The sequence below is a fragment of the Carassius auratus genome, unplaced genomic scaffold (assembly GCF_003368295.1).
Source record: "Carassius auratus strain Wakin unplaced genomic scaffold, ASM336829v1 scaf_tig00018187, whole genome shotgun sequence".
Taxonomy (NCBI): Eukaryota; Metazoa; Chordata; class Actinopteri; order Cypriniformes; family Cyprinidae; genus Carassius; species Carassius auratus.
Window position 1 is genome coordinate 127,501 of NW_020524858.1, and position 25,308 is coordinate 152,808.

General features: G+C 40.4%; 1 protein-coding gene and 1 long non-coding RNA gene across 3 annotated transcripts in view; both read right to left on the minus strand.

Moving 5' to 3' along the window:
- Window positions 1–21,772, minus strand: part of LOC113075977 (gastrula zinc finger protein XlCGF26.1-like) — a 43,081-nt gene extending 21,309 nt beyond the window's left edge. The window contains exons 1-2 of one of the 2 annotated variants that reach the window (XR_003281080.1): window positions 21,714–21,772; window positions 20,882–21,092 (exon numbers count right to left, since the gene is read on the minus strand). Coding sequence is in view for 1 of the 2 variants with exons in the window: in XM_026248622.1 (XP_026104407.1) it covers window positions 4,222–5,901 (1,680 nt within the window). In the remaining variant the exon portion in view is untranslated. Of the gene's footprint in view, window positions 1–2,318; window positions 5,907–20,881; window positions 21,093–21,713 lie in introns of those variants that run through there. The other variant, XM_026248622.1, reaches the window with a different exon arrangement.
- LOC113075978 (uncharacterized) lies at window positions 1,390–15,615 on the minus strand. The gene is made up of 3 exons (XR_003281081.1): window positions 15,563–15,615; window positions 14,532–14,536; window positions 1,390–1,639 (listed from the first exon to the last, which is right to left on the minus strand). It is a non-coding gene; the product is annotated as an uncharacterized LOC113075978 (long non-coding RNA).
- Window positions 21,773–25,308: the final 3,536 nt, after the last annotated feature.

Sequence of the window (25,308 nt, forward strand, 5' to 3'; positions counted from 1 at the left end):
TCTGATATTGTGCTTGCAAGTTCAGACACCTCTTTAACCCTCCATTATGGGCTGAAAGTGCTCTACCTAACTTAAAATTGTAAGTTTCCTACTTCAGTGTGTTACACACATAATTTTGTTGTCTTTGGAAAGAAGACCCTTTGGGCTTTACTTTTTATCAACCAGATTTGATAATGCTCAAAAATATAAACATTTATAGAGACTGAAGTGCCTTGAATTTTTTTTTATTTTTTACCACAGTTAAATATTTTTTTATTTTGATATGAAAATAAATGAAATTATACCTGGAGCAATCTAGAAAATTAATGGGTTGAAAGTCACATGTCTCATGAGTTAAGATTTCAAATCTGAATAAGATGGCATGAAAAATGAGATATGAGACTATGTCTAGACCCCCCACCCCCCAAATATAAAAATATTTATCGATAGTATTGAAGGCTTCTACAGACTATTTAGTCATTAAACATACCACTGCATAGTTTTTTTTTCAATTATAAAACACTAGACAGAAACTTAGACATCATAAGTGATTTATTTGAGCACTAGAAAATACAATAAGAATCATTTGAGTAATAATAATAATAATAATAAAAAGATTTAACTTTATTTGCCAATTACAGAACATCCTGAGATTGCTAGAAATTCAGCATTTACAATGAATTACAATGAAAATAAGGGCTGATTTGCTGATGGCCACTTATACAGATGGTAATAATACAAATGTGCCATAAAGTAAATAATCCACTCTCTCTATTCATATAGACACGTTCACTTTGATAGCCGTTATCATACAGTAATAGCGAGCTGATTTGGGCTGATTTGCACTCAAATAGATGGTAATCATGCAGATACATTCACATTCAACATAAAACACACTCTCACATATATAAAAACTGTTGAAAAATAAAAGAAACAAAGAAAAAGGCAATTGCTATAAGTTCTGCGTCCATCAGCTGATGTCAGAGCGCGTCACGAGGGAGCGCCAAAATTCAAATAAACTATCTTTTGCCTATCTTTCATTCATTCTTTTTTCCAGTGGATTGTCTCATTCTGTTTGTGACACTGTACGCTGCAAAACCATGCCGTTTTTTTACTACCAAGATGCAGTTTCTGACCATGAGTTATTCCATAACGGACGCAAACAATTCTGTCGCTGAAGAAATGAAATGTAAACAAAGGAATTATGATCCATATTACAATGTTATTGCTTGGTTGGACTAAATGTGCTCCATGAGATGTCGTTCAGTGGACCCTTACCTTTCTAACTAAACTGGGATTTACAGCTGTGGATGTGTTTATGACTCGTTGTAACAACGAATCTGGTATGTACTGCGTTTCCATTGTTCATGTTTTGATGTGTACTGCTTAGACAAATCTAGTCAAATACATTCTTTATAAGCTTTCCATTCAAAAACAGCGATCTGTCATCGATGCTTGAGGTTTAGATCTTTATAATGATAAATAGTTTGTCAAGATTAAATTTGTTCCATTTCATTTAATCTATTCGTAAACACTGACACCTGCGAGTTGAGGGGCATTGAGGACGCCCGCATCGGGGTGCAGGTTAACAGTTTAATGTTATTTTTAGTGATCTCCGACTGGTGAAAAGTCGAACATCATTAGTGAATAACTTACTGTACTGTAACCTCACTGTCACCCAGTTGCCCTGATGCAGGGGCTCTGATTCCGGAACCGGACAATGTACAGGAGTCCCTGAGCTAGACGCATCCAAAGCCGTATCTAGAGCCCTCACATTCTTACTGTCCTCAATTAAAGTTTGGATGCGTGTCTCTAATTCTGAAATCTTCCCTGTAAGCCTTGCTATTTCTCTGCATTTATCACATGTAAATCCCTCGTTGCCAACAGAGAAAGCTAAACTGTACATGCGGCAAGCGATGCAAACAACAATAGCAGGAGAAGCCATTACTTACCGTGAATGAAGAATGATTCTGACTTACCAATGTTTTTTGATAAACTTCTGAAAAATGGCGTGTGAGATAAAAGATATGAGGCAAGAGAAAAGAAAACTGTAGTACATGCGAATAGAAGCGCGAGTGGAAATGTGAATGACAAGCTAACGAATGCTAACGCGGTGTATGCGCAAAGCATTTGCAATTTGCAAGTTTAAAGCTGTAACGGAAACAGGTCAATTTAGCTCAAAGGGAATCATTTAAGATTTTAAAGGGAATTTGAACAGGATCACTTTATTAGATAAATCTAAGACATAAACTAATCTAACACATAAACGCACGCACTCACACAAGTTGCAGGTAGATCGAAAGTTAGGGAAAGATGAGTTTAAGAGAATGGAAATGTGGAATCCCAAGTTTACAGCAATACGTTAAATTGCATAGACATGAACAGCCATCAATCACTTAATTAACCCTCGCATCGAGTTCCTCAATGAGGTTTAAATTATATTAGATACACCAGTACAAATGTCTAAAGGTACATTGCCTGTTTAAAGATGTCCCTTTGTTGTCGTTGAAAGGGGGTTTCCGATGTCGCTGATTGGCTGGAAGTTCAGTAGTCGCTGAAGTGACGTCTTGGGAAGCCCGTGGTTGGGCGTTGGCTGAAGATGCAGAGTTGGTTGGTTGGTTATCTTGCTTGGGACTTGTGGCACAGAATGTTTTAGGACTTCCTGAGGTATTCGGCTCGTGTTTCAACCACAGTCCTGATCGACTCTTTAATTTGTCTGGTTCGAGTCAGATCGGCTACAATGTGAATGGTCAGATTAGTTTGATAGATAATATCGAATATATGGTGGGAATTAAGTTTATATTTGATCACTTTAGACAACAGAGAGTGATAGTAAGATGGAGATTCAACAGAAAAGCGAAGCTACATGGAGCTACAACCACACATGGAGCACTTATACACACGATGACAACTGGATGACAAGGAAAACAGGAACTTGGAGAATACACCGGAGTGATCACTGGAAAGTGGGAGCACAGGTAAGCAGTCTATACTCAATAGAGTGGCCACATGCGCCATCATACGGGACACGTCCCGGCCAGGATTTTAATATTGCCTAAAATATCCAGGTTGTGTGACATTCATGAGCTATAGAGAGCAGAGCAGACCGCTCCTAATGCTTTCGATATGCTCTCTCGATGCTACTTTGGTGTCTTTTTTTGATTGGTGTGCAGCAACGATTCAAGTCAAACGACCGAACAAACACATGTTGGCACCGCTTTGATCGTTCCTTGTAGTTCTCACCCTCTCACGCGCAGCCCCACAATCAGTCAATTATGAACAATACCTGCATGTTATTGGTCAAACTGCTTTGGATGTCAACTGTCTTAGGTCTTCTTTGTCGCATCTTCCTCTTTATGATGCCCCAAATGTTTTCTAAAATTGGGAGGGGGACTATATAAAATACAATTTCAGTACAAAATATTATCCAATTATTCAATAGCTGCATGATAACCTTACTAAACATAGTCTTTCACACCACACTGAGAATATGTCCAGATCAGGGATAGGCAACGATGTCCTGCAGAGTTTACCTCAAACCTTGAAAAAACCAACACCTGCCTGTAGCACTTGTAACTTTGGAGACTTTAATTAGCTTGTTCAGGTGTGTTTGATTAGGGTTGGACCTAAAATCTGCAGGACAGTGGTACCCAGAACCAACGTTGCCTATCCCTTGTCTAGAGTGTTGAAATTAATAATCAGTTATCACCTTCAAGATATATCTTCAGTTTACCAGCAATTTCACATCAGAATTTCTCCATTTGTAGCACACTGCTAAACTCTGTTAGCCACATCTCAAATTTGTGTACAAACTTTCTTCAAAATAGTATTTTCTTTGCTGTTTGTCATCCCATACTGGACTGACTGCGTTTGACTGGGACTCTGGGTTTCCAAATATGGAGACCAGCCGAATTCTCAAGTGTTTCTCGAGGCGTCCTCCTGTTGAGCAAAGTTCTCTTTCCACAGAGATGGCACAGTAAAGGCTTTTCTCAGACGTGAATTTTAACATGATTCTTAAGATGTTTCCTCTCTGTGAAACTCATTTCACACTGATGACATTTAAAACTGTTCTCTCTTGAATGAAACTTAATGTGATTATTAAGGCTTTCTTTATATCTGAAACTCTATCCACACTGACCACATATGAACGGATTCTCTCTAGTTGTGAATCCTCATGTGATTCTTTAGGTATATGTTATGTGAGAAATTCTTTCCACAGAGTTTGCAGATAAAAGGTTTCTCTCAAGTGTGAATACTCATGTGGACATTAAGGTGAATTTTCTGTGTAAAACACTTTCCACACAATTTGCAGGTGTAAGGTTTCTCTCCAGTGTGAATACTCATGTGGACATTAAGGTGATCTTTCCGTGTAAAACACTTTCCACACATTTTGCAGATGTAAGGTTTCTCTCCAGTGTGAATCCTCATGTGGACATTAAGGGTATTTTTCTGTGTAAATCTCTTTCCACACTGAGGGCATATGAATGGTTTCTCTTCACTGTGAATTCTCATGTGAATCTCAAGATCTTCCTTTCGTGTGTAACTCTTCTCACACAGCTCACAGGTGTAAGGTTTCTCTCCAGTGTGAATTCTCATGTGGACATTAAGGTGATTTTTCTGTGTAAAGCACTTTCCACACATTTTGCAGGTGTAAGGTTTCTCTCCAGTGTGAATTCTCATGTGGACATTAAGGGTATTTTTCTGTTTAAATCTCTTTCCACACTGAGGGCATATGAATGGTTTCTCTTCACTGTGAATGCTCTTGTGAATCTTAAGCTCTCCAATTCGTGTGAAACTCTTCTCACACAGCTCACAGGTGTAAGGTTTCTCTCCAGTGTGAATTCTCATGTGGACATTAAGGCTATTTATCTGTGTAAATCTCTTTCCACAATGAGGGCATATGAATGGTTTTTCTTCACTGTGAATTCTCTTGTGGACATTAAGGTGATTTTTCAGTGTAAAACACTTTCCACACACTTTGCAGGTGTAAGGTTTCTCTCCAGTGTGAGTACTCATGTGGACATTAAGGGTACTTTTCTGTTTAAATCTCTTTCCACACTGAGGGCATACAAATGGTTTCTCTTCACTGTGAATTCTCTTGTGGACATTAAGGTGATTTTTCCGTGTAAAACACTTTCCACACATTTTGCAGGTGTAAGGTTTCTCTCCAGTGTGAATTCTCATGTGGACATTAAGGGTATTTTTCTGTTTAAATCTCTTTCCACACTGAGGGCATATGAATGGTTTCTCTTCACTGTGAATGCTCTTGTGAATCTTAAGCTCTCCAATTCGTGTAAAACACTTTCCACACAGCTCACAGGTGTAAGGTTTCTCTCCATTGTGAATTCTCATGTGGACATTAAGGCTATTTATCTGTGTAAATCTCTTTCCACAATGAGGGCATATGAATGGTTTTTCTTCACTGTGAATTCTCTTGTGGACATTAAGGTGATTTTTCAGTGTAAAACACTTTCCACACACTTTGCAGGTGTAAGGTTTCTCTCCAGTGTGAGTACTCATGTGGACATTAAGGGTACTTTTCTGTTTAAATCTCTTTCCACACTGAGGGCATACAAATGGTTTCTCTTCACTGTGAATTCTCTTGTGGACATTAAGGTGATTTTTCCGTGTAAAACACTTTCCACACATTTTGCAGGTGTAAGGTTTCTCTCCAGTGTGAATTCTCATGTGGACATTAAGGCTATTTATCTGTGTAAATCTCTTTCCACACAGTTTGCAGGTGTAAGGTTTCTCTCCAGTGTGAATTATGTTGTAATTAAGGGTTTTAGTTTGTATTTTCTGAGTCTTTTCAGTCTGTGAACAACTAATTGATTTTTCTTTAGTTTTGAAATCATGATGTTTCTCATTTTGTTCTTTCTCTTCTGTTTCATTCAGTCCTTGACTCTCCTCTTTCAGTGCCATCAGGTCTGAGGTAAAAAGAGACAAATACTGGTTTAATTACACAAAACAACAGACATCTAAACATTTAGACTAATGCTGTCAATCGATTAAAAAAATTATTAATTGCATATTTTCAGTAATAAATTGCATATTTATATATTTATATTGTCACAACTTCACAGTGAATCTCCAAATTAATGTAGAAACAACATAAGTCATGTCAAGTCTGCTTTATTGTCAGTTCTTCCACATGTACAGTACATACATACAGAGAATTTAAATTGGATTACTCTCAGACCCTTGGTGCAGACAGGTAACACTAACAGTAGAACATTAAATACAGATAAAATATTAATTAAAGCTGCAAGAAGCGATGAAAGGGCCCTCGCACCCGGGCTCAGCACCACCCGGTTGCCATAGGAGAACAGCGAACGTTGGGCCATATGCTTATAAAATGGTAAATATTTGAGCCACATTTCCTGCTGCCAACAGGTGGTGCTATGATTATAACTGAATATTGGCATGTAAATGTGTTCGGGCCAGGACTCTAATTAAACTTGTGAAGTTTGAGGCAGATTGGACATTGTATGGACAAGTTATAGTAATGTTCTAGTTTCACTGCATTAATAGCATGTTTTAAATCTTAGCTAAGTGTTGCTAGCTTTTAGAATGCTTTTAAAATGTTGCAAGCCTATACACTTGTTGATGCTTTTTATTATGTTGCTAGAAGTCCAACCATGTCACTTCCTGTTTCCAGCAGGTGGCGCTATGACTATAACTTAATTTGTGCATGATGATGTGTTCAGAACAGAACTCTTGTCAAATGTGTGAAGTTTGGGGCAGATCGGACATTGCTTGCCTTAGATACAGCAACTTTCTTTATCACTGCATTAGTAGCATGCTTTAGCACTTGGCTAAGTGTTGCTAGCATGTTTTATTATGTTTCTAGCATGTTGCCAGCCTATTTAGCACTTGTTGACACTTTTTAATATGTTCCTAGGAGTCCAAAACAGTGTTAACCATGTCACTTATTGTTGCCAGTAAGTGGCGCTACAACTATAACCGAATACGGGTATGTTGATGTGTTCAGGAAAGGACTCTTGTCAAACATGTGAAGCTTGGGGCAGATTAGACATTGCTTGCCTGAGTTATAGCAACTTCCTTTTCTCAACAAAACAACTAAATTTGTCAGGTCGCGAGGGACACACCCCTTGATGAAAACTCAAAATCTTCGCAATTTAACATCGCAAAGGTCTTATGATGGCCCTCACCTCACCAATTAATCAAATCACAGGTCTCCATGAGGGCATCTAGCAATATAGATGAGACTTGACCTGCTTGGCTCCGCTTAAAAAAAAATAATAATTAGGCTCCACTTTAAAAACAAATCAGTCTAACTGTTTGGCTAATTTCACTTGGATGAAATTAAACATTCAGCACATTTTCCAATTGTTCTTAAAACCCCAAATACTTAAAAAATTAAGTAAAAATTGAGTATTTTTAAGTATTTTAAAAAAAGATTAAAAATTATTTAATCAGCCTATGTAACCCATGTAATACTTTAATAATTGACTAAAGTATTACAGTTCTTTATTTATACAAAATAAACAAATCTTTCCTGTGAAATTCAATAATTGAGTAAATTCTGTAAAAGTAGAAATACAATTATAATATTCCCTGCAAAAAAACAAACAAAAAACAATAGAACTCCTCCCAAAACACAATAGAAATTTTCATGGATTTAAGGGTCATAATGGGAATTATTTTAGGCTTTAATGTAAACTATAATGGGGTCTACTGGTATATGATGGATTCTATTGGTGGGATGAAATCTTTCAGATGGGAAACAATAGAACAACAGTAATTCCTATGGACTATGGAAATAATGCCCAAAACACACTACAAAAAATTATTTTGTAACTGTTTTAATGGAAACCATGCAAATTTCTGTGATGGTTTATATTGTTTTTTTGTTTGTTTGTTTTTTTGTTTCAGCAGGGTAACGATACCCATACTGTGCTGCACACTATTGAAAATATTAAGCTGAAGCTTGACATTGCAAAATTAAAATCGCAAATCAAATTGCAATTTAAATATCTGTGAAAGAAATCGCAATTAGATATTTTCCCCAAATCCCACAGCCCTTATATTGAGTACTGAAGATGTCACTTCCACTATGCTTGTCATAATTTTTGTATTTGATGTGATAATGAACACAGCACATCTGAGATTTAATAAATAACAATATATTAAAATAATAAATGATCTTTTGTTACAATTTTTCCACACTGAGCCTGTAATTGATGGTATTTTTAGGACCTTAATATGGGTACAGCAAGTGTAACACTTAGCCCATAATAATGTAAGGTCCTGATCACTCTAAGCACTTTTGAGTCAATAATAGTAAGAAATATAACTTGCTACACAATCTGAAATTAATGTTTATTTAGATAACATTAACACAATTGAGAATTAATCATCTTTTTCATTAATATCTTTGGACAAATCAATGCTTTATTTGTGAACATAGCCATTCAATGAAAGCTTTAAAAGGGTCATGACATGAGAAATTATCAACAATTATTAACAATTTGTGTGACATCATAAGGGGCACAAACATTTGCATAAAGGCCACCTCCAGGGCAAGACATGATGAACAGTCATCGTCTCACCATATGCCATGCCCACTGGCATTTATTCACTTAATGGCTGACACTGACACTCTGAAAACCAGTCAGTATCTGGTGTGACCACTGTTTGCCTCACACAGTGCAACACATCTCCTTTGCATAGAGTTGATCAGGTTGTTGTTTGTGGCCTGTGAAATGTTGGTCCACTCCTCTTCAATGGATGTGTGAAGCTGCTGGATATAGGCAGGAACTGGAACATGCAGTCATATACGCCGATCCCAAGGGTGACATGTCAGAGGAGTACGCTGCCCATGCTAGAACTGGTATGTTTACAGCTTCCAGGAATTTATCATGCAACATGAGGTGATGGTCGATGATGAATGGCACAACAGTGGGCCTTAGGATCTCGTCGCGGTATCTCTATGCATTTAAAATGCCATCAATAAAACGTACCCGTGTTCGTAGTAAATAACATACCATACCATAACCCCACCGCTACCATGGGCCACTCGATCCACAACATAGACATGAGCAAACCGCTCACCCACAAGACACCATACACGCTGTCTGCCATCTGCCCTATACAGTGAAAACTGGTATTCATCCGTGAAGAGAACACCTCTCCAAAGTGCCAGACGCCATCAAATGTGAGCATTTGCCTACTCAAGTCGGTTATGATGATGAACTGCAGTCAGGTCAAGACCCCGATGAAAACGACAAGCATGCAGCTGAGCTTCCCTGAGACGGTTTCTGACAGTTTGTGCAGAAATTCTTTGGTTATGCAAACCGATTGTTGCAGCAGCTGTTTAGGTGGCTGGTCTCAAACGATCTTGGAGGGGAAGATGCTGGATGTGAAGGTCCTGGGCTGGTGTGGTGACACGTGGCCTGCAGTTGTGAGGCTGGTTGGATGTACTTCCAAATTTTCTGAAATGCCTTTAGACATGTCTTATAGTAGAGAAATGAATAATCAATTCACAGGCAACAGCACTGTAGGACATTCCTGCAGTCAGCAAGCCAACTGCATGGTCCCTCAAAACTTGCGACATCTGTGGCATTGTGCTGTGTGATAAAACTGCACATTTTAGAGTGGCCTTTTATTGTGGCCAGCCTAAGGCACACCTGTGCAGTAATCATGCTGTCTAATCAGCATCTTGATATGCCACACCTGTGAGGTGGATGTATTACCTCAACAAAGGAGAAGTGCTCACGAACACAGATTTTGTAACAGACACGCCAGGTTCCACCACCAACCAATCACAGCGCACTCCCTCACCTGAGTACTAATCACTCCCACCTGACCCTCATCCACCTGCAATCACCTCCTCACTACAAATACCACACACACGCACCCAGTCAGCGTATGGTCTCGTTCACAACAAGGTTTTACCTGAATGCTTACGCTAAGGACTAACTCCCTTTCTACTAACCTCTCTCCAGCGATCTCCAGAAGCTCCCAGCCTTCCTCGTGTGCGTGTGTCCACTGCCTCCAGAGTCTTGAGCCATTCACCTACGGATCCCTTCATCACTGCCTCCAGCACCATCACATCACCCTGCACAACCTGCTCATCTACTAATGCCTCAATAAACTGTGTTTCTGTTACTTTCAGCCTCCTGTCCTGGTATTCCGTAACAGAAGACCGGACCAAGACCGATCAAGACAAGCATGAGCCTCACGAACCCCTTCCAGGACTTGGTTGACGCTTTGCGTCAAACACTCACCACTCTCCCGGCATCCCCATGACCTGCAAGCACTTCTGCCGACAACACCACCACTTCCTCACCTGCCGTGCACACCAGTCCCATGGCCAAGCCGGCGCCCTACTCTGGTTCGGCGGAGGATTGCAGCGTATTCCTGCTCCAATGCTCGCTGGTCCTGGAGATGCAACCACACTTGTACCCCACCGAACGATCTAAAGTGGCCTTCCTGATATCTCAATTACAAGGCAAAGCTCTTCAGTGGGACGATTCTATTTGGACACAGAATAACCCAGTTATCCAGTCTTCTTCTAGCTTCATCGACCATTTCCGAGAGGTTTTTGGCAAACCCGCTTGCAAACCCTCTTCTATTGGTGAGAAGCTTTATAATTTAAAACAAGAAAAGATGTCTGTCAATGAATATGCTCTTAAGTTCAGGACTCTTGCGGCCACCAGCGGATGGAATGAGCAGGCCTTGCTGACCACCTACAATCAGGGATTTAGAACCTCGAGTGCGGTTGCATCTTGTTGCATATGAGGATACCATCGGGCATGAATGCTTCATTCAACTCTCCATCCGCTTCGCCAACCGTATGCAGTCGTGCCTCAAAGAGCACCAGGGCCAGGCGTATTCTAACTCGCCACTCTGCCGATCAATGGCCTTCAGCTCCCCAGAACCAGCAAGCGAGCCTATGCTCGTCGACTCCTATCGACTCACTGCGGCTGAACGGCAAAGACGGCTGTCCCAAAATCTGAGTCTCTACTGTGTATCTCCGTATGCCCCGTCCGCCCTCCTCGTCCCATGGTGAGTGCAATTCTCCCTTCAAAGTATCAAATGAAACCACTCACCACAATAGTGACACTTACTGCCGCTGACATCTCTCTTCCAGTTTCCATCCTCCTCGATTCTGGGTCAGCCGGCAACTTCATCTCCGGTGCCCTCTGCCGTCAGCTGAAGCTCACTACCACAGCAACGCCGTCAGCCTACCAGGTCCACACAATAACTGGAAAACCACTGAGTTGAAGATGTATTCGTCATAGTGTGGGCCCTATTAACCCTCCAAACCAGGCTACTTCATAAGGAGGAGATCCATCTGCTGGTTCAGGAGGAATCCACCGCTTACCTTTCACCTTTATTTTTTATATAGTGCTTTAAACAAAATACATTGCGCCAAAGCACTGAACAACATTCATTTGGAAAACAGTGTCTCAATAATGCAAAATGATAGTTAAAGGCAGTCCATCATTGAATTCAGTTATGTCATCTCTGTTCAGTTGAAATAGTGTCTGTTTTAATTTGCAATCAAGTCAATGATATCGCTGTAGATGAAGTGACCCCAACTAAGCAAGCCAGAGGCGACAGCGGCAAGGAACCGAAACTCCATCGGTGACAGAATGGAGAAAAAAACCTTGGGAGAAACCAGGCTCAGTTGGGGGGTCAGTTCTCCTCTGACCAGACGAAACCAGTAGTTCAATTCCAGGCTGCAGCAAAGTCAGATTGTGCAGAAGAATCATCTGTTTCCTGAGGTCTTGTCCTGGTGCTCCTCTGAGACAAGGTCTTTACAGGAGATCTGTATCTGGGGCTCTAGTTGTCCTGGTCTCCGCTGTCTTTCAGGGCAGTAGAGGTCCTTTCTAGGTGCTGATCCACCATCTGGTCTGGATACGTACTGGATCCGGGTGACTGCAGTGACCCTCTGATCTGGACACAGACTAGATCTGGTGGCCACGGTGACCTCGGAACAAGAGAGAAACAGACAAATATTAGCGTAGATGCCATTCTTCTAATGATGTAGAAAGTACAGTGTTATGTGAAGTGTTCCGGTTCCAGTTTACCTAATTAATGCAGCCTAAAAATCCTTTAACGAATTTGGATATTAAAAGCATATTAGTATGTTATGTGTATGCCAGGTTAAAGAGATGGGTCTTTAATCTAGATTTAAACTGCAAGAGTGTGTCTGCCTCCCGAACAATGTTAGGTAGGTTATTCCAGAGTTTAGGCGCCAAATAGGAAAAGGATCTGCCGCCCGCAGTTGATTTTGATATTCTAGGTATTATCAAATTGCCTGAGTTTTGAGAACGTAGCGGACGTAGAGGAGTATAATGTAAAAGGAGCTCATTCAAATACTGAGGTGCTAAACCATTCAGGGCTTTATAAGTAATAAGCAATATTTTAAAATCTATACGATGTTTGATAGGGAGCCAGTGCAGTGTGGACAGGACCGGGCTAATATGGTCATACTTCCTGGTTCTAGTAAGAACTCTTGCTGCTGCATTTTGGACTAGCTGTAGTTTGTTTACCAAGCGTGCAGAACAACCACCCAATAAAGCATTACAATAGTCTAACCTTGAATTCATAAATGCATGGATTAACATTTCTGCATTTGACATTGAGAGCATAGGCCGTAATTTAGATATATTTTTGAGATGGAAAAATGCAGTTTTACAAATGCTAGAAACGTGGCTTTCTAAGGAAAGATTGCGATCAAATAGCACACCTAGGTTCCTAACTGATGACGAAGAATTGACAGAGCAACCATCAAGTCTTAGACAGTGTTCTAGGTTATTACAAGTAGAGTTTTTAGGCCCTATGATTAACACCTCTGTTTTTTCTGGATTTAGCAGTAAGAAATTACTCGTCATCCAATTTTTTATATCGACTATGCATTCCATTAGTTTTTCAAATTGGTGTGTTTCACCGGGCTGCGAGGAAATATAGAGCTGCGTATCATCAGCATAACAGTGAAAGCTAACACCATGTTTCCTGATGATATCTCCCAAGGGTAACATATAAAGCGTGAAGAGTAGCGGCCCTAGAACTGAGCCTTGAGGTACTCCATACTGCACTTGTGATCGATATGATACATCTTCATTCACTGCTACGAACTGATGGCGGTCATATAAGTACGATTTAAACCATGCTAATGCACTTCCACTGATGCCAACAAAGTGTTCAAGTCTATGCAAAAGAATGTTGTGGTCAATTGTGTCAAAAGCAGCACTAAGATCCAATAAAACTAATAGAGAGATACACCCACGATCAGATGATAAGAGCAGATCATTTGTAACTCTAAGGAGAGCAGTCTCAGTACTATGATACGGTCTAAATCCTGACTGGAAATCCTCACATATACCATTTTTCTCTAAGAAGGAATATAATTGTGAGGATACCACCTTTTCTAGTATCTTGGACAGAAAAGGGAGATTCGAGATTGGTCTATAATTAACTAGTTCTCTGGGGTCAAGTTGTGGCTTTTTTATGAGAGGCTTAATAACAGCCAGTTTGAAGGTTTTGGGGACATATCCTAATGACAATGAGGAATTAATAATAGTCAGAAGAGGACCTATGACTTCTGGAAGCACCTCTTTTAAGAGCTTAGATGGTATAGGGTCTAACATACATGTTGTAAGTTTAGATGATTTAACAAGATTATACAATTCTTCCTCTCCTACAGTAGAGAATGAGTGGAACTGTTCCTCAGGGGGTCTATAGTGCACTGTCTGATGCGAAACTGTAGCTGACGGCTGAATGGTTGCAATTTTATCTCTAATAGTATCGATTTTAGAAGTAAAGTAGTTCATAAAGTCATTACTGCTGTGGTGTTGGGAAATGTCAACACTTGTTGAGGCTTTATTTTTCGTTAATTTAGCCACTGTATTGAATAAATACCTGGGGTTATGTTTGTTTTCTTCTAAAAGAGAAGAAAAGTAATCAGATCTAGCAGTTTTTAATGCTTTTCTGTAGGATATGCTACTTTCCCGCCAAGCAATACGAAATACCTCTAGTTTTGTTTTCCTCCAGCTGCGCTCCATTTTTCGGGCTGCTCTCTTTAGGGTGCGAGTATGCTCATTATACCATGGTGTCAAACTGTTTTCCTTAACCTTTCTTAAGCGTAAAGGAGCAACTGTATTTAAAATGCTAGAAAAGAGAGAGTCCATAGTTTCTGTTACATCATCAAGTTGTTCTGAGGTTTTGGATATGCTAAGGAATTCGGATACATCAGGAAGATAACTTAAAAAGCAGTCTTTTGTGGTAGAAGTGATGGTTCTTCGATACTTGTAACAAGAAGTAGAATTTACAATTTTGGCTATATGAAGTTTACACAGAACTAAATAATGATCTGAGATATCATCACTTGGCTGAATAATTTCAACACTATCAACATCAATTCCATGTGACAGTATTAAATCTAGAGTATGATTTCGACAATGAGTAGGTCCTGAAACGTGTTGTCTAACACCAATAGAGTTCAGAATGTCTATAAATGCTGATCCCAATACATCTTTTTCATTATTGACATGGATATTAAAATCACCAACTATTAAGACTTTATCTGCAGCCAGAACTAACTCGGATGTAAAATCACCAAACTCTTTAATAAAGTCTGTATGGTGCCCTGGTGGCCTGTATACAGTAGCCAGTACAAACATAACAGGGGATTTATCATTAACATTGGTTTCTCTGGATAATGTTATATGAAGCACCATTACTTCAAACGAGTTATACTTGAAGCCTGCCCTCTGAGAAATCCTGAAAACGTTATTATAAATTGAAGCAACTCCTCCCCCTTTGCCTTTTAGACGCGGCTCGTGTTTATAACAATAATCTTGGGGGGTGGACTCATTTAAAATAATGTAATCATCAGGTTTTAGCCAGGTTTCTGTCAAGCAGAGCACATCTATATTATGATCAGTTATCATATTATTTACAAAAAGTGTTTTCGTAGAAATGGATCTGATATTCAATAAGCCAATCTTTATCATTTGTTTATCCATATTGCATTTGTTTTTTATTTGTTGAACCTCAATTAAATTGTTAAACTTAACTTGGTTTGGACGTTTTTTGTATTTTCTAGTTCGTGGAACAGACACAGTCTCTATAGTGTGATATCTAGGTGAAAGAGTCTCTATGTGCTGAGAATTAACTGACCTCTGTGACGGGAGGCAGCTAGCAGACGGTCGGTTTAGCCAGTCTGTCTGCTTCCTGACCTGGGCCCCAGTTAGTCAAGTATAAACACTAAGACTATTTGCCATATTTCTAGACAGAAGAGTGGCGCCACCCCAGGAGGGATGAAGACCATCTCTTTTAAACAGGTCAGGTCTGCCCCAAAAGCTCGTCCAATTGTCTATATAACATATGTTATTCTGTGGGCACCACTTAGACATCCAGCCATTGAGTGATGACAATCTGCTATGCATCTCATCACCACGGTAAGCAGGGAGGGGACCAGAGCATATTACAGTGTCTGACATCGTGCTTGCAAGTTCACACACCTCTTTAAAGTTATTTTTAGTGATCTCCGACTGGCGAAGTCGAACATCATTAGCGCCGGCATGAATAACAATCTTACTGTATTTACGTTTAGCATTAGCCAGCACTTTTAAATTTGCCAAGATGTCAGGCGCTCTGGCTCCCGGTAAACATTTGACTATGGTGGCTGGTGTCTCTATATTCACGTTCCGTACAATAGAATCGCCAATAACTAGAGCACTTTCATCAGGTTTCTCAGTGGGTGCATCACTGAGTGGAGAGAACCTGTTTAATGTTTTGATCGGAACAGAAGAGCGGTGTTTTGACCCACGACTACGCTGCCTCACCGTCACCCAGTTGCCCTGCTGCAGGGGCTCTGCTGGAACCGGACAATGTACAGGAATCCCTGAGCTAGACGCATCCAAAGCCATATCTAGAGCCCTAACATTCTTACTGTCCTCAATTAAAGTTTGGATGCGTGTCTCTAATTCTGAAATCTTCTCTGTCAGCCTAACTGTTTCCCTGCATTTATCACATGTGAATCCCTCATCAGCGACAGAGATAGATAAACTGTACATGTGGCAAGAGGTGCAAATAACAATTGTAGGAGAAGCAATTACTCACCGTGCTTGATGAAATATTCTTACTGCGGTTGTTTGATGAACTTGTGGAAAACTGCAGCGTGGGAGAGGAGAGGAGAGGAGAAAAGAAAACGCTAATGACAAGCTAACGAGTGCTAACGCTTTGCAGGTGTGCTGCAGTCACGGAAGAGTGAACGATCAAAGTTAATCTGATAAGATTGATCGGTAATATCAGAAATATGGTGTGAATTAAGTTATATTTTACAATTAAAAAAACAAACAAACAGACAGTGATAGTAAGAAAGATTATAGAGAAAAAATATAAAATAAAAACAGCTACATGGAGCTATGATTAGCTACAGAAGGCCAACAGGAAGTAGAGAAAACACTGTCCAACAGCGACACCTCAGCGACACCTCAATGTGCATGAATGTTCTTACGTCATCCTAAGGCGCCCGTGGTTGGAGCAGCATAATCCAGTCATCTCTTGGAAGACGGGTTAAGTCCTGAAGTGGGGTGACTCCTGTTTCCCGGACTGTATCACTTGATTCCCTGTTCCAGCCAAAATCCCCCCGGAACCTCTACCTGTCTGTACCACTTCCATCAAGAACCTGGTAGAAAAGCAATCCATTCCGACCTGTTACGCCCCCTTCAGCAACATATTCTGCCCCAAGCGAGCCTCCAAGCTGCCTCCACACTGGCCATGGGACTGTGCCATCGATCTGCTTCCGGGTGAACCAGTGCCTAAAAGAAGGACGAGTGGAAAATTGCCTTCATCACCCCTACTGACCACTATGAGTACTTTGTGATGCCTTATGGACTTGACAACGCCCCCTCCATATTACAAGACTTCATCCATGAGGTGCTCCGGGGAGTTCCTCCACAAGTTCATCCTCGTCTACATAGATGACATCCTCATTTACTCCTGGAGCCTAGCGGAACTTCGTCGCCACATTGCGGAGGTCCTGCAAAGCCTGAGGGCCTTTCAACTATACCTCAAGGATGGACGAGGGGAAAGTAAACGCTGTCAAAAACTGGCTCACTCCTACCACCATCAAAGAACTCCAACGATACCTTGGCTTTGCCAATTTCTACTGATGCTTCATTCAAAACTACAGTTCCATCACCAATCCTCTCACTAGCCTCCTCCACAACAAACCCAAGTCTCTGTCCTGGACCTCAGCCGCCACGGAAGCCTTCAACTCCCTCAAGGAGGCTTTCATGACCACTTCACTCCTGGTGCATCCTGAGCCCAATCAACCCTTCGTCGTCGAAGTCGACACCTCCACCACTGGAGTAGGAGCGGTCCTGTCGCAGCAGCAGGGGAGTCCCAGCCGCCTCCATCCATGCGCCTTCTTCTCTCGGGAGCTCAATCCGCCGGAGGTCAATTACGACATCGGCAACCGCGAGCTACTGGCCATCTTGGCTGGAGGGAGCCAAACACCCTTTCCAAGTCCTCACAGACCATAAGAACCTTGAGTATCTACGCATCGCTAAAAGGCTGAATCCAAGAGAGGCCCGCTGGGCGCTATTCTTCACCCGCTTCAACTTCTCCGCCCAGGGGCCAAGAACATCAAGGCTGACGCCCTGTCCGGGTGTCATGTCCCAGAAGAGAACCTAGACGAACCTGAAACTATACTTCCTGAGAAGGTAATCGTCAGTCCAATCACCTGGTCTGCTGAGACCCTACCTTCCTCCAATCCCTCTGCCAACACTCTGCCGGGTTGCCCACCAGGACGTCAATACATCCCCAGGACACGGCTCACTCCACCCATCCACTTCGCTCACACGTCTCTTGGCACTGGTCACCCGGGGGTCAATGAAACCCTCTCGTTGCTAAGGGAACGCTTCTGGTGGCCCAACATGGCATCGGACATCAGAAGGTACATGCACGGATGTAAAGACTGCGCCATCTCCAAGAGTCCACGCCATCTATATAAGGGCAACAGTATTCAAGTGCTGTAACAAGCCTTAAAAAAGGGACTTGCTGATGAAAAAGATGTTTCTTTAGACGTTTTTTGAAGATGGCTGCTCGAATTGAGATTGGCAGGTTCTTCCACCAGCTTGGAACAGTCCAGGTAAAGGTCCATGAGGATGTTTTTGTGCTATTTTGGGATGATAAGACGAGGTGTCATTCATTTGCAAAACTCCGGAAGGCGCATAAGTCTGAAATAGCAAGATTAAGTTCTTTAGTGCAGAGCCAGTAGTTGTCTTGTATACAAGTGCCTTGATTTTGATGCTAGCAGCTATCGGCAGCCAGTGCAAACTGATGAAGAGAGGTGTGACATGCGCTCTCTTCAGCTCAGTCGCAGAGTCTCAATAGTACATGCCGGAAGGCCTGCTAAGAGAGCAATACAATAGTCCAATCTGGAGAAAACAAGAGCTGTGTGGCCTGCTCTGATAGGAAGGGTCTAATCTTCCTAATGTTGTATAAAGCAAATCTGCAGGACCGAGCCATTGTAGTAATATGGTCTGTGAAGCTTAGCTGATCATCAGTCACAACTCTAAGGTTCCTGGCTGTCCTAGAAGGAGTTATGGTGGACAATCCTAGCTGTATAGAGAAGTTGTGATGAAGTGCTGGGTTGGCAAAGAACACAACTCATTCTGTCTTCACAAGGTTGAGTTTAACCCTCTGGAGTCGATTAACGCGTATGCATTTATCTTTTGAATACGCCCACACAACTGAAGACAACTCAGCGAGACTGTTCTTCAAGTTTTTTTATTTTACTCATTGCTTTGCGATGAGAGGAATAAGACATAATTCACCCCAAAAAGATGTGATGGGTTTGAGGATTTGAGATTTCCTCAGAAAAAAAGAATGAAGCACTTTATTCAGCAGAGATCATAAACATGAGTAAGTCGCTTTTTATGTATTTATATACTTGTACTAGTTTTCACATAACGTGTAAACATTTTACTAGTTAGACTTTTTCCAAACTATAATTCCTGACTAAATGTATAGTGTCAAGTGAAACATTATGAAGTTTCAATAACAATATACAATACAGTCCGCCCCTGTTTGTAATTCAGCCTATTACTACCTATAATGATAAATGAAATTGGTGAATTAATTGAACAATTGTGCCAACACACACACACATATTAACTGACTCATCACGGGGAGCTTTGGTGGATTCCTGGTTGTCCCGTAGATTATCTGCTCACACGCTTTAATTTAGCGCACGAGCAGATAGGTTTCTTTGATTAGAAGCGTTCAGCTTTTCCACCATGTAAACATTACGACCATTACTTATTAATAGAAAATAGGGACAACCCATTCCAAAAATGCACCCCGGCGCACGGACCATTTTTCCGTCATTAAAATAGCAAAAGTGGATTTGGACATGCCCTGAGTGCACTTGCGCCGTGCGCTTTACATTTTGCATTTAAATTTTTTAAAATAGGGCCCTATGTGTAACATCTCAAGCTAATTCTGTTTTTAATAGTTTCTAAAATCTAACCCTATCATAAAAATAATTGCCGATGATCAGGGGTTGAATAATTATGACATATCTGTGTGATTAAAAATACCTATAACTCAAAAATATTACATTATATATTGACATTATCACATTTAATATGCAAGTAAACTGTTATAGATGCAATTTTATGAAATTCTAGATCCTTAGAAAAGCTTGCATTTCTACAGTATTAGTCTCTAATAATTGTGATTGCAACTGTATCTTTAAGCTGGCAGTTATCAAACATCTCATCAAAAATCATGTTAAAGGACCACAAGACTTAGGCTACGTTCACACTGCATGCGGAAACGACCCAATTCCGATTTTTTTGCCCCTATGCGACCTGTATCTGATCTTTTCATGACAGTCTGAACGACACAGATCCAAACTTTTCAAATGTGACCCAGGCCACTTGGGTATGTGGTCCTGAATGCGATACGTATCCGATCTTTTGAAATGCGACCTCCGTCTGAACGGCCAGGCCACATGTATCCGACCCGCACGTCATTGATACGCTACAAACGTCATAATTCTGCATTGAAGTAGGCGGGAACGAGAAGAGCCATTCACATCAGTATCCCACCACTCCTGACTCAGCACCCACACGTTTCTCTGTACCGACGTTGCTAACACTGCTCCACAAAACGCCATGGCCAAAAACCTTGCTCTCCTCCTTCTTTTTAATTTTCTTCTTAAAACGAGAAGTTTGTAATTGTGCTGGCTCCGTTGGGAAAATAACTTTAATATTGCAAAAAGAGCTCCGCTGTTGACTACACTGTTGTTGACATTCATGTTTAACGTTAGCTACTTCCGCAAACAACGAGTGACGTCGTTCACCGTTGAGGACCCTTCTGCGCATGCGGGTCACTTCTGGGTCATTTCACATCCACACAGGGATCACAAAAGGTCGCATTCAATTGGAAATGTGAACCGCCTTGCAAAAAAATCGAATCTTTTCAAAAAATCGGAACTGAGCATTAAGCCCTGCAGTGTGAATGTAGACTTAGACCCAGCAGAACTGGTTTCTTACAGACATTTATGTCTAAGACATTAGAAACACTTTCCTCTATACTAGGTTCAGTTTTGTAATAGCAGTTTTGTATTACATTCAAAAGATCAAGTCACAAGCCAAAAAACAACAACAAATCTCCATCCATCTTGATCTTGATGGAGGGATTCACCATCACATAATTTTTCACAATTAGGACCTAACCGTTGCTTTCACAGAAATATATATATATTTTTTTTTGTTAATAACAAAATAGCCTTCTATTAAGACTACTTTTATTAATAACTGGAAATAGCAACACTAGAGTTTAATGTGTTCTGTAGAGCTGGACATTTTAATAATGATAACAGAGTTCAGCTTTGAGAATGAAAACTAACCTGTCTGTTCCTCAGTCTCTTCATGTTTGACTCTGAATGTGTCTTCAATCTTCACATCTTCTCTCTCCTCTTTAATAAACTCCATCTTTATAATATTGTGTGTCTCAGTCTCTTCATGTTTGACTCTGAATGTTTCTTCAATCTTCACATCTTCTCTCTCCTCTTTAATAAACTCCATCTTTATAAAAGTTTCACATGGACCTCAGTTTATCTGTGATTAAGATGAGAATAATTAACAGAAATAATCAGCTCTAGTTCAGTAGTCAGCACACTGCTAAGGGAGTCAGAGTTCATGGACTTAAAATGTATGACATTAAAAACAACATTAGCATTCAAATTAATAAAAGGACACAAATTGGTTTACATGTGTATTAAGACGTATGTTTAGTATTGCTTGATGTGTAGATTATATTTAATAGATTTCACTTTCAGGAAAACATTTGCAGTTGGTTAGTAAAGTTATCATTAAACAGGTTTGTGTTTGTTTTCATCGCATTTACTCGGTTTTAAAAAGCAGATGACGTCAGCGCGCGATGATTCGATCGAATCACTGAATCATTTTGCGATTCAATTGATTCATTGCTGTTTTCTCCAACACTACTAACCAGTAACCGAGGTTGTGTTTAAAATGAACTGATTCACTATATAGGGAGCGAAATGAGACGCACTGTTTCTGTTACTTCTGTGCGGGAGCACTTTACAAGTATTAACCATCATTAATAACACTAGTTAAAGCATTACAATGTGACACAGGTTAAGATTTGTGTAATATACGACTCTCTAAATGAGTTTAGTTGATTGAAACACTCTTTAAACTATTAAAATCACACACCTTTCTTCAGCCGAATCACAGAAGCGGGAGTGCGCGCAGCCTTATGACGTCACACCGCCAGAGCAAAATAAAAGTCTAAAAACATATAATTTTACATTTAAAAACAAATGTAATACAGTACATGAGCAATCGACAGCAAGACAGCAAAATATTTAACTATTTAATCAACTGAATTATCATGTCAATATATTCATCTTGTTCAATCTCAGTTTCTCCTCAGAATATAACAGGCAATAAATCAAATTTCATCTTTATTTAGTTTAAGTGCATTATATTAAAAGATTACAATGATGGTAGGTTTAAAACATTTGCTTTTGATTCTCTGAATGGCAATCTTTACTTAATTAAAATATCTTCTAAATCAGTGGTTCCCAACCTTTTTCAACTCGCGGCCCACACAACCAAACACATATGTTTGCGCGGTCCACTGCAAAAAAATTAACTGATCCGCTATTGTTGGGTTAATAACTTAGTACTCAGAAGATAGATTGTTAACTATTTATTGAATGAACTAGGGCTGTGCGATATGGACAAAAAAATAAATTGTATATATATTTTTTAATTAAATACATTTTTGTTTACATAATATATATATATATATATATGTTTAGTGTGTATTTTAAATATGTATATATAAATGCACACACATACAGTATATATTTATATATTTTTACTGTAGGACTATATATTTACATGTGTATATACGTTTTCATATTTACATTCTTATATTTTATATATAAATATACTTAATATATAAACATAACATATTTTTCTTAAATATATACATGCATGTGTTTGTATTTATATCCATTTACATTTAGTTGTTTAGCAGACACTTTTATCCAAAGTGACTCACAAATGAGTACAATGGAAGCAATCAAATTAACAAAACAGCAATGATATATAAGTGCTATAACATGTCTCAGTTAGCTTAAACGCAGTAAACACAGCAAGTTTTTTATTTATTTATAATTATATAATAAAAAGAAAACATGTAGAATAGAGAAAGCTAGTGTTAGATGCCTTTTTCTTTTTTTAATTGCATAAATAAATAAAAATAGATAGAATGCAAAAAGAATAGAACAGTTAGTGTTATTTATTTATTTTGAGAAAACAAGTAAGTAAATTAAGAGTTTAAGTCTAAATGGGGCACTTTTTTAAAGAATAGAATTAGATTAGTGAGTGCTAAAGTTAGAGGGTCAAATAAAGATGGAAGAGATGTGTTTTAAGCTGATTCTTGAAGATGGCTAAGGACTCAGCTGCCCGGATTGAGTTGGGGAGGTCATTCCACCAGGAGGGAACATTTAATTTAAAAGTCAGTTAAAGTGACTTTGTGCTTCTTTGGGATGGCACAATCAAGCGACATTCACTTGCAGAATGCAAGCTTCTAGAGGGCACATAAGTGCATAAGTAACACATTTAAGTAAATGGGTGCAGAGCCAGTGGTAGTTTTGTAGGCAAACATCAATGTCTTGAATTTTATGCGAGCAGCTATTGGAAGCCAGTGCAAATTGATAAACAGAGGTGTGACATGTATTCTTTTTGGCTCATTAAAAATTAATCTTGCTGCTAGAATTGGCTGGAAGACCTGCCAAGAGGGCATTGCAATAGTCCAGCCTGGACAGAACAAGAGCTTGAACAAGGAGTTGTGCAGCATGTTCCGAAAGAAAGGGCTTGATCTTCTTGATGTTGAATAAAGCAAATCTGCAGGACCGGACAGTTTTAGCAATGTGGTCTGAGAAAGTCAGCTGATCATCAATCATAACTCCAAGGCTTCTAGCTGTTTTTGAAGGAGTTATGGTTGATGTGCCTAACTTGATGGTGAAATTGTGATGAAACGATGGGTTTGCTGGAATCACAAGCAGTTCTGTCTTGGCAAGGTTGAGTTGAAGGTGATGGTCCATCATCCAGGAAGAAATGTCTGTTAGACAAGCTGAGATGTGAATAGCTACCGTCGGATCATCAGGATGGAATGAGAGGTAGAGTTGAGTGTCATCAGCATAGCAGTGGTATGAAAAGCCATGTTTCTGAATGACAGAATCTAATGATGCCATGTAGACAGAGAAGAGAAGTGGTCCAAGAACTGAGCCCTGAGGCACCCTAGTAGTTAGATGTTGTGACTTGGACACCTCACCTCTCCAAGATACTTTGAAGGACCTATCTCGTAGGTAAGACTCAAACCATTGAAGTGTGGTTCCTGAGATGCCTTTTGCCAGTAGGGTTGATAGGAGGATCTGGTGGTTAACCATGTCAAAAGCAGCGGACAGATCAAGCAGGATAAGTACTGAAGATTTGGATTCTGCTCTTGCCAGTCTTAGGGCTTCAACAACTGAGAGCAAAGCAGTCTCAGTTGAATGTCCACTTCTGAAGCCAGATTGGTCGCTGTCAAGGAGGTTGTTGTGTGTGAGAAAGGAAGGAAGAAGGGAAAATGGTCTGTAGTTCTCTAAAAGAGATGGATTGAGGTTGGGTTTCTTAAGTAGTGCAGTTATACGTGCCTGACTAAATGATGATGGAAAAACACCAGTGTGGAGGGATGTGTTGATGATGTGAGTGAGTGCATGTACAACTGCAGGAGAAATGGCTTGAAGGAGATGAGATGGAATAGGATCAATCGGGCAAGTAGTAGGGTGATTAGAAAGGATGAGTTTTGAGACTTCTGCCTCAGAAAGTGAAGAGAAGGATGTAAATGAGTGTATGTTTGCTGGTGATATGAGCTTGACTGATTGTGGTGTGGAAAATTGTGCACTGATGTGTTTAATTTTATTAAAAAGTCGTCAGCTATTAGAGATGAAGCAGGAGGGGGAGGAGGAGGACAAAGAAGTGAGGAAAATGTTTTAAAAAGCATGCGAGAGTTAGACGAATTGTTAATATATATATTAACAATTGTTATATATATATTATAGTTCTAATGCTTCCCAAGATTGCATTTATTTGATCAAAATACAGTGTAATAGTAATTTACAGTTATAGTGTCATTTAAAATACCTCTTTTCTATTTTAATAAATATATATATATATATATATATATATATACATATATATATATATATATATATGTGACGAGTCAGCTGCCTCCTCCCTGATTGTCACCGGCACCCCGTCCTAAATCGCTGCCCTTCACCAGGCTCCCGACTGGAGTGGGTGTGTGAGAGGAGGAGCGCTGGACGAGTCAGGGCTGGCGGCGTGTGATGGGGCACACCTGAAGGGAATGGAGCCTCATCACAGCCGCTGTTTAAAAGCCCAACGCGCCTCTCCTCGGGAGACCGGTCTCTTCCCCATGCATGCACGCTGGTGTCCTCGTGGGTCCAGGAAGGGTGCGTTGAGGGATTCCCGCGCCACCAGAGACGTGAGCTGCCGGACCCGTGATCCGGAGGAGAACCGCACCCGTTTACACGGCCGACGGACCAGGATGCCGGGCCATCCATCCCCTGCCAGCGCCGCGGCCAACGAGAGAGATGCAGCCGCTAGAGGAAGCCGTCGCCCCTCACGCCCCGGACCGAGGAGGGGAGCGCGTGCGGCCGCCGGACTCCGCTCCTTACCTGGACCCTTCCTCCATGAACCCTGCAGCACGACGAGGACACCAGATTCCCTGTTA